The 8951-nt window shown below is 51.6% G+C and overlaps 1 protein-coding gene across 1 annotated transcript in view; it reads left to right on the top strand.

Annotated features, from left to right (window-relative positions):
- The window catches only part of LOC311117549 (carboxypeptidase M-like), a gene marked incomplete at both ends in the record, with an annotated part of 95304 nt that overhangs the window by 48390 nt on the left and 37963 nt on the right, over window positions 1–8951 (top strand). The window contains one exon of the mRNA XM_084192473.1: window positions 1583–1752. Coding sequence (XP_084048599.1) covers window positions 1583–1752 — 170 coding nt within the window. The remainder of the gene's footprint in view (window positions 1–1582; window positions 1753–8951) is intronic.

Here is an 8951-nt window from a genome sequence, read left to right on the forward strand (position 1 = left end):
GTGGTTGACAGTAGAGTCAGGTGGTTGACGGCAGAGTCAGGTGGTGGATAGGTGTTGATGGCTGAGTCAGGTGGTTGATGGCTGAGTCAGGTGGTTGATTGGCTGAGTCAGGTGGTTGATGGAGAGTCAGGTGGTTGATGGCTGAGTCAGGTGGTTGATGGCTGAGTCAGGTGGTTGATGGCTGAGTCAGGTGGTTGATGGCTGAGGTCCGATGAGCAGCAGTGTGATTGTTATACAGACTGAGGAAGTAGGATAACGCAGCAGGAAGCAGGACCACATTAACCATGTCGATGATTAGTTTAGCTGGTTGCTTAGTAAGTAGAAGATCCTTTGTGAGGGCAGATTTGATAAATCTCAGTCTAAATGGAATTACTGTACGTGCTGGTCTTAAGGTCAACAAGGATTAGTCCATGCTAAAATCTAATCAAGGGACGGACGGATGGAGGGAGGGACGGAGGAGGGAGGGACGGATGGAGGAGGAGGGACGGAGGAGGGAGGGACGGAGGGACGGAGGAGGGAGGGACGGAGGAGGGAGGGACGGATGGAGGAGGGGAGGGACGGAGGGGACGGAGGAGGGAGGGACAGAGGGACGGAGGAGGGAGGGACGGAGGAGGGAGGGACGGATGGAGGAGGGAGGGAGGGAGGGACGGAGGGACGGAGGAGGGAGGGACGGAGGGACGGAGGAGGGAGGGACGGATGGAGGGAGGGAGGGAGGGAGGGAGGGAGGGAGGGAGGGAGGGAGGGAGGGAGGGAGGGAGGGAGGGACGGACGGATGGAGGGATGGAGGGAGGGAGGGAGGGAGGGACGGATGGCAGGGTCTCAAGGGTTTTTAAGAGCCGACATTTCTCAGACAGCAGAATGTGTGTTCACCAGTAGTGGGGGAAGGTCTCAGACACAAGCACAATAGTCTTCACTTCAAAAAGTAGTGCAGAGCTGACTTCATTTGGCAGTTTATTTAGTGATTTATCTGCTGCAGTAGATCCGCAGACAGACGTTCTGACAATGTCTCTTTCAGTGTGTCTAGGTTTCATTGACTACATTTCTGAGACAGCATAAAGTGTACCATTACCTAACACGCTGTTGTAACCATTGAATTAGGAATAAGAATACTAGATTCTTATGACAGTATAGAAGGTCAGATTATCTACATGTATGGTCTGTTTACATATACTTCATAGGTGAATTATACAGACAATTTATATAAAACCCATATAAAATGTATTTATAATATTACAATATTTTCGGTTGACAATAATCATATTAGACCATTTCTGATATCACATGCCTTTTTATTTTCCTGCAGGGGGTATGAAAAAAAATAAAAAAATGTATGCACTAACTGTAAGTCGCTCTGGATAAGAGCGTCTGCTAAATGACTAAAATGTAAATGTAAATGTAAGTAAAATCGGGATTCTGCGTGTACTGCCATTCATTCCAATTAGGACAGGTTGGGATTTCTCCCTGACCAATATGGCTGCCATTTTACCCCCCCTTCTGGAACTTTGAGGGTTTATGACATAGCCCTCTAGTAAAGTTAATGGGATCTCTGTGGTAGTAACTGTATCATCGTATCTCTGTTTAGGTGGTGGGCCGAGTTCTCCTGCTCCAGCTGATCGATCACCTGACCCGTGGTTACCTTAGCGACCCGCTGGTGACCCGCCTCCTGAACAGCAGCCGCGTCCACATCCTGGTTTCCATGAACCCGGACGGCTTCGAGTCTTCCAGCAGAGACTGCATGTACTCCCAGGGGAGGTGAGATAGCGAGGGACGTCACGGGTGGTGTCTTAAAGTACTCCCAGGGGAGGTGAGATAGCGAGGGACGTCACGGGTGGTGTCTTAAAGTACTCCCAGGGGAGGTGAGATAGCGAGGGACATCACGGGTGGTGTCTTAAAGTACTCCCAGGGGAGGTGAGATAGCGAGGGACATCACGGGTGGTGTCTTAAAGTACTCCCAGGGGAGGTGAGATAGCGAGGGACATCACGGGTGGTGTCTTAAAGTACTCCCAGGGGAGGTGAGATAGCGAGGGGACATCACGGGTGGTGTCTTAAAGTACTCCCAGGGGAGGTGAGATAGCGAGGGACATCACGGGTGGTGTCTTAAAGTACTCCCAGGGGAGGTGAGATAGCGAGGGACATCACGGGTGGTGTCTTAAAGTACTCCCAGGGGAGGTGAGATAGCGAGGGGACATCACGGGTGGTGTCTTAAAGTACTCCCAGGGGAGGTGAGATAGCGAGGGACATCACGGGTGGTGTCTTAAAGTACTCCCAGGGGAGGTGAGATAGCGAGGGGACATCACGGGTGGTGTCTTAAAGTACTCCCAGGGGAGGTGAGATAGCGAGGGACATCACGGGTGGTGTCTTAAAGTACTCCCAGGGGAGGTGAGATAGCGAGGGACATCACGGGTGGTGTCTTAAAGTACTCCCAGGGGAGGTGAGATAGCGAGGGACATCACGGGTGGTGTCTTAAAGTACTCCCAGGGGAGGTGAGATAGCGAGGGACATCACGGGTGGTGTCTTAAAGTACTCCCAGGGGAGGTGAGATAGCGAGGGACATCACGTGTCTTAAAGTCAACCTGTCCCTTCTGACGCTGTACAGTAACTTCAAATCAACTCACAGCCTCGGTCCAGTCTGACTGGTGTTGTTGTAGAACTTTACAATGTGTTTTGGAGTGAGTGAGGGGGTGAGTGAGGGGGTGAGGGGGTGAGTGAGTGAGTGAGTGAGTGGGTGAGTGAGTGAGTGAGGGGGTGAGTGAGTGAGTGAGTGAGTGGGTGAGTGAGTGAGTGAGGGGGTGAGTGAGGGGGTGAGGGGGTGAGTGAGTGAGTGAGTGAGTGGGTGAGTGAGTGAGTGAGGGGGTGAGTGAGTGAGTGAGTGAGTGGGTGAGTGAGTGAGTGAGGGGGTGAGTGAGTGAGTGAGGGGGTGAGTGAGTGAGTGAGTGAGTGGGTGAGTGAGTGAGTGAGGGGGTGAGTGAGTGAGTGAGTGAGTGGGTGAGTGAGTGAGTGAGGGGGTGAGTGAGTGAGTGAGGGGGTGAGGGGGTGAGTGAGTGAGTGAGTGAGTGGGTGAGTGAGTGAGTGAGGGGGTGAGTGAGTGAGTGAGTGAGTGGGTGAGTGAGTGAGTGAGGGGGTGAGTGAGTGAGTGAGGGGGTGAGGGGGTGAGTGAGTGAGTGAGTGAGTGGGTGAGTGAGTGAGTGAGGGGGTGAGTGAGTGAGTGAGGGGGTGAGTGGGTGGGTGAGTGAGTGAGTGAGTGAGTGGGTGAGTGAGTGAGTGAGTGAGTGGGTGAGTGAGTGAGTGAGTGAGTGGGTGAGTGAGTGAGTGAGTGAGTGGGTGAGTGAGTGAGTGAGGGGGTGAGGGGGTGAGTGAGTGAGTGAGTGAGTGGGTGAGTGAGTGAGTGAGGGGGTGAGTGAGTGAGTGAGGGGGTGAGTGAGTGAGTGAGTGGGTGAGTGAGTGAGTGAGTGAGTGGGTGAGTGAGTGAGTGAGGGGGTGAGTGAGTGAGTGAGTGAGTGGGTGAGTGAGTGAGTGAGGGGGTGAGTGAGTGAGTGAGGGGGTGAGTGAGTGAGTGAGTGAGTGAGGGGGTGGGTGAGTGAGGGAGGGGTGAGTGAGGGGGTGAGTGAGGGGGTGAGTGAGGGGTGAGTGAGTGGGTGAGGGGTGAGTGAGGGGGTGAGTGAGTGAGTGAGTGAGGGGGTGAGTGAGTGAGGGGGTGAGTGAGTGAGTGAGTGAGGGGGTGAGTGAGTGAGGGGGTGAGTGAGTGAGTGAGTGAGGGGGTGAGTGAGTGAGTGAGTGAGGGGGTGAGTGAGTGAGTGAGTGAGGGGGTGAGTGAGTGAGGGGGTGAGTGAGAGGGTGAGTGAGTGAGTGAGTGAGGGGGTAGTGAGTGAGTGAGTGAGGGGGTGAGTGAGTGAGGGGGTGAGTGAGTGAGTGAGTGAGGGGGTGAGTGAGTGAGTGAGTGAGGGGGTGAGTGAGGGGGTGAGTGAGTGAGAGGGTGAGTGAGTGAGTGAGTGAGTGAGGGGGTGAGTGAGGGGGTGAGTGAGTGGGTGAGTGAGTGAGTGAGGGGGTGAGTGAGTGAGTGAGTGAGTGGGTGAGTGAGTGAGTGAGGGGGTGAGTGAGTGAGTGAGTGAGTGAGTGGGTGAGTGAGTGAGTGAGGGGGTGAGTGAGTGAGTGAGGGGGTGAGTGAGTGAGTGAGTGAGTGAGGGGGTGGGTGAGTGAGGGAGGGGTGAGTGAGGGGGTGAGTGAGGGGGTGAGTGAGGGGGTGAGTGAGTGGGTGAGGGGGTGAGTGAGGGGGTGAGTGAGTGAGTGAGTGAGGGGGTGAGTGAGTGAGGGGGTGAGTGAGTGAGTGAGTGAGGGGGTGAGTGAGTGAGGGGGTGAGTGAGTGAGTGAGTGAGGGGGTGAGTGAGTGAGTGAGTGAGGGGGTGAGTGAGTGAGTGAGTGAGGGGGTGAGTGAGTGAGGGGGTGAGTGAGAGGGTGAGTGAGTGAGTGAGTGAGGGGGTGAGTGAGTGAGTGAGTGAGGGGGTGAGTGAGTGAGGGGGTGAGTGAGTGAGTGAGGGGGTGAGTGAGTGAGTGAGTGAGGGGGTGAGTGAGGGGGTGAGTGAGTGAGAGGGTGAGTGAGTGAGTGAGTGAGTGAGGGGGTGAGTGAGGGGGTGAGTGAGTGGGTGAGTGAGTGAGTGAGTGAGTGAGGGGGTGAGTGAGTGAGTGAGTGAGTGAGGGGGTGAGTGAGTGAGTGAGTGAGGGGGTAAGTGAGTGAGTGAGGGGGTGAGTGAGTGAGTGAGGGGGTGAGTGAGTGAGTGAGTGAGTGAGTGAGTGAGTGAGTGAGGGGGTGAGTGAGTGAGTGAGTGAGGGGGTGAGTGAGTGAGTGAGTGAGGGGGTGAGTGAGGGGGTGAGTGAGTGAGTGAGTGAGAGGGTGAGTGAGTGAGTGAGTGAGTGAGTGAGGGGGTGAGTGAGGGGGTGAGTGAGTGGGTGAGTGAGTGAGTGAGGGGGTGAGTGAGTGAGTGAGTGAGTGAGGGGGTGAGTGAGTGAGTGAGGGGGTGAGTGAGTGAGTGAGGGGGTGAGTGAGTGAGTGAGGGGGTGAGTGAGTGAGTGAGTGAGTGAGGGGGTGAGTGAGTGAGGGGGTGAGTGAGTGAGTGAGTGAGTGAGTGAGTGAGTGAGTGAGTGAGTGAGTGAGTGAGTGAGTGAGTGAGTGAGTGAGTGAGGGGGTGAGTGAGTGAGTGAGGGGGTGAGTGAGTGAGTGAGTGGATACTTGATCTGACCTTCCTACTCTGTGGTGCCACTAACTTTTCCAGCCAAAGTGCCTCAGTGTCTGTTTCAAACTATCGTGTGGATCTCCCGGATGGTCAGTCGGCATCTATAGCTCTGTCTATGGATTTAACAGTGGGTACATTTCTCCAGACCCATCCCACAGCTGTTTTACCTGAGCAAGTGGCGGAGTGGACGGTTTGTTGTTTTTTCAAATCCCAGATTGCCCCTTTTTTTTTTTTATGTAGTTTCAGAGTCCCACTGTGGCTAGATAGAGTTGGGGCAGTGAAACTTATGAGGATCATTGTTTGGAGTGAAGGATGGATGGATGGATGGATGCAGGTCCGGCCCGTTATGTTCTGGTCTACTGAGCAACGCATCAGCTGTAGGATGGTTCTGGGTGTCAACAGCAGAATGGTTACTTTGGACCCCAGTGAATCATCAACTGTAGGATGGTTCTGGGTGTCAACAGCAGAATGGTTACTTTGGACCCCAGTGAATCATCAACTGTAGGATGGGTAATGGTGTACACAGCAGAATGGTTACTTGGACCCCAGTGAATCATCAACTGTAGGATGGTTACTTAGACTGGCCTCCCGAGTGGCACAGTGGTCTAAGGCACTGCATCGCAGTGCCAGCTGTGCCACTAGAGATCCTGGAGTTTGATCTGAGATGTTTGTAGACACAATGCCTCTACAGCACTCGCCCACAACACTCTGATTAGCAGGAAGCCACGGCCTGAAAACAGACTCTCTCTCCCTCTGTCTCTCTCTCCCTCTGTCTCTCTCTCTCCCTGTCTCTCTGTCCCTCTGTCTCTCTCTCCCTCTGTCTCTCTCTCAAATCAAATCAAATCAAATCAAATCAAATTCTCTCTCCCTGTCTCTCTGTCCCTCTCTCTCTCTCTCCCTCTGTCTCTCTCTCCCTCTCCCCCTGTCCCTCTGTCTCTCTCCCTGTCTCTCTCCCTGTCCCTCTGTCTCTCTCTCCCTGTCCCTCTGTCTCTCTGTCACTGTCTCTCTCTCCCTCTGTCTCTCTCCCTCTGTCTCTCTCTCCCTGTCCCTCTGTCTCTCTCTCCCTTTCTCTGGCTGTCTCTCTTTATCTCTCTCTCTCTGACACACACACAAATATACAAACACACACTCTTTCTTTCACTCACACACACTTGCACGTACATATTTACACACACACACACACACACACACACACACACACACACACACACAGAGAGATCCCATTTCCTGGCAGTGGATTCCTCCCCGGATGGGACAGATCACTGACACACACACACACACCCTCTTACACAGTCATCCCAGCCCCAAACACTGGAAAAACTCTCACCAACTCGTCACCATAACAACTTTAAACAGGGAAGGGTTCTTAGAAAAACAGAGACAATCTCCCCTATGGAAACCAGATTATTGAGCAACACTACAGTAATGCAACAGGACGGGTTTAGATAGTTTTCGTGATTGAGAGAGATGACAGCAGCGACTTTCCACCACTAAATGACTCATGTGTTTGTTGTTGTAACATGGCTTCGATCGGTGTTCATCAGTTTAACTGAAACCACTGTCATTGGAAACAAACAACCTATTTGGTGGTAGATCTGATCTCTGTCTGCATTGATCTGTTTGGTGGTAGATCTGATCTCTGTCTGCAGTGATCTGTTTGGTGGTAGATCTGATCTCTGTCTGCAGTGACCTGTTTGGTAGATCTGATCTCTGTTTGGTGGTAGATCTGATCTCTGTCTGCAGTGACCTGTTTGGTGGTAGATCTGATCTCTGTCTGCAGTGATCTGTTTGGTGGTAGATCTGATCTCTGTCTGCAGTGATCTGTTTGGTGGTAGATCTGATCTCTGTCTGCAGTGATCTGTTTGGTGGTAGATCTGATCTCTGTCTGCAGTGACCTGTTTGGTAGATCTGATCTCTGTTTGGTGGTAGATCTGATCTCTGTCTGCAGTGATCTGTTTGGTGGTAGATCTGATCTCTGTCTGCAGTGATCTGTTTGGTGGTAGATCTGATCTCTGTCTGCAGTGATCTGTTTGGTGGTAGATCTAATCTCTGTCTGCAGTGATCTGTTTGGTGGTAGATCTGATCTCTGTCTGCAGTGATCTGTTTGGTAGATCTGATCTCTGTCTGCAGTGACCTGTTTGGTAGATCTGATCTCTGTTTGGTGGTAGATCTGATCTCTGTCTGCAGTGACCTGTTTGGTAGATCTGATCTCTGTTTGGTGGTAGATCTGATCTCTGTCTGCAGTGACCTGTTTGGTAGATCTGATCTCTGTTTGGTGGTAGATCTGATCTCTGTCTGCAGTGATCTGTTTTGTGGTAGATCTGATCTCTGTCTGCAGTGACCTGTTTGGTGGTAGATCTGATCTCTGTCTGCAGTGACCTGTTTGGTGGTAGATCTGATCTCTGTCTGGAGTGACCTGTTTGGTGGTAGATCTGATCTCTGTCTGCAGTGACCTGTTTGGTGGTAGATCTGATCTCTGTCTGCAGTGATCTGTTTGGTGGTAGATCTGATCTCTGTCTGCAGTGATCTGTTTGGTAGGTAGATCTGATCTCTGTCTGCAGTGATCTGTTTGGTGGTAGATCTGATCTCTGTCTGCAGTGACCTATTTGGTGGTAGATCTGATCTCTGTCTGTAGTGATCTGTTTGGTGGTAGATCTGATCTCTGTCTGCAGTGATCTGTTTGGTGGTAGATCTGATCTCTGTCTGCAGTGATCTGTTTGGTGGTAGATCTGATATCTGTCTGCAGTGATCTGTTTGGTGGTAGATCTGATCTCTGTCTACAGTGACCTGTTTGGTGGTAGATCTGATCTCTGTCTGCAGTGATCTGTTTGGTGGTAGATCTGATCTCTGTCTGCAGTGATCTGTTTGGTGGTAGATCTGATCTCTGTCTGCAGTGATCTGTTTGGTGGTAGATCTGATCTCTGTCTGCAGTGATCTGTTTGGTAGGTAGATCTGATCTCTGTCTGCAGTGATCTGTTTGGTGGTAGATCTGATCTCTGTCTGCAGTGACCTATTTGGTGGTAGATCTGATCTCTGTCTGCAGTGATCTGTTTGGTGGTAGATCTGATCTCTGTCTGCAGTGATCTGTTTGGTGGTAGAACTGATCTCTGTCTGCAGTGATCTGTTTGGTGGTAGATCTGATCTCTGTCTACAGTGACCTGTTTGGTGGTAGATCTGATCTCTGTCTGCAGTGATCTGTTTGGTGGTAGATCTGATCTCTGTCTACAGTGACCTGTTTGGTGGTAGATCTGATCTCTGTCTGCAGTGATCTGCTTGGTGGTAGATCTGATCTCTGTCTACAGTGACCTGTTTGGTGGTAGATCTGATCTCTGTCTGCAGTGATCTGTTTGGTGGTAGATCTGATCTCTGTCTGCAGTGATCTGTTTGGTGGTAGAACTGATCTCTGTCTGCAGTGATCTGTTTGGTGGTAGATCTGATCTCTGTCTACAGTGACCTGTTTGGTGGTAGATCTGATCTCTGTCTGCAGTGATCTGTTTGGTGGTAGATCTGATCTCTGTCTACAGTGACCTGTTTGGTGGTAGATCTGATCTCTGTCTGCAGTGATCTGCTTGGTGGTAGATCTGATCTCTGTCTGCAGTGACCTGTTTGGTAGATCTGATCTCTGTCTGCAGTGACCTGTTTGGTGGTAGATCTGATCTCTGTCTGCAGTGACCTGTTTGGTAGATCTGATCTCTGTCTGCAGTGATCTGTTTGGTGGTAGAT

Source organism: Coregonus lavaretus (genome assembly GCF_964263955.1).
Source record: "Coregonus lavaretus genome assembly, contig: HAP1_SCAFFOLD_175, whole genome shotgun sequence".
NCBI lineage: Eukaryota > Metazoa > Chordata > Actinopteri > Salmoniformes > Salmonidae > Coregonus > Coregonus lavaretus.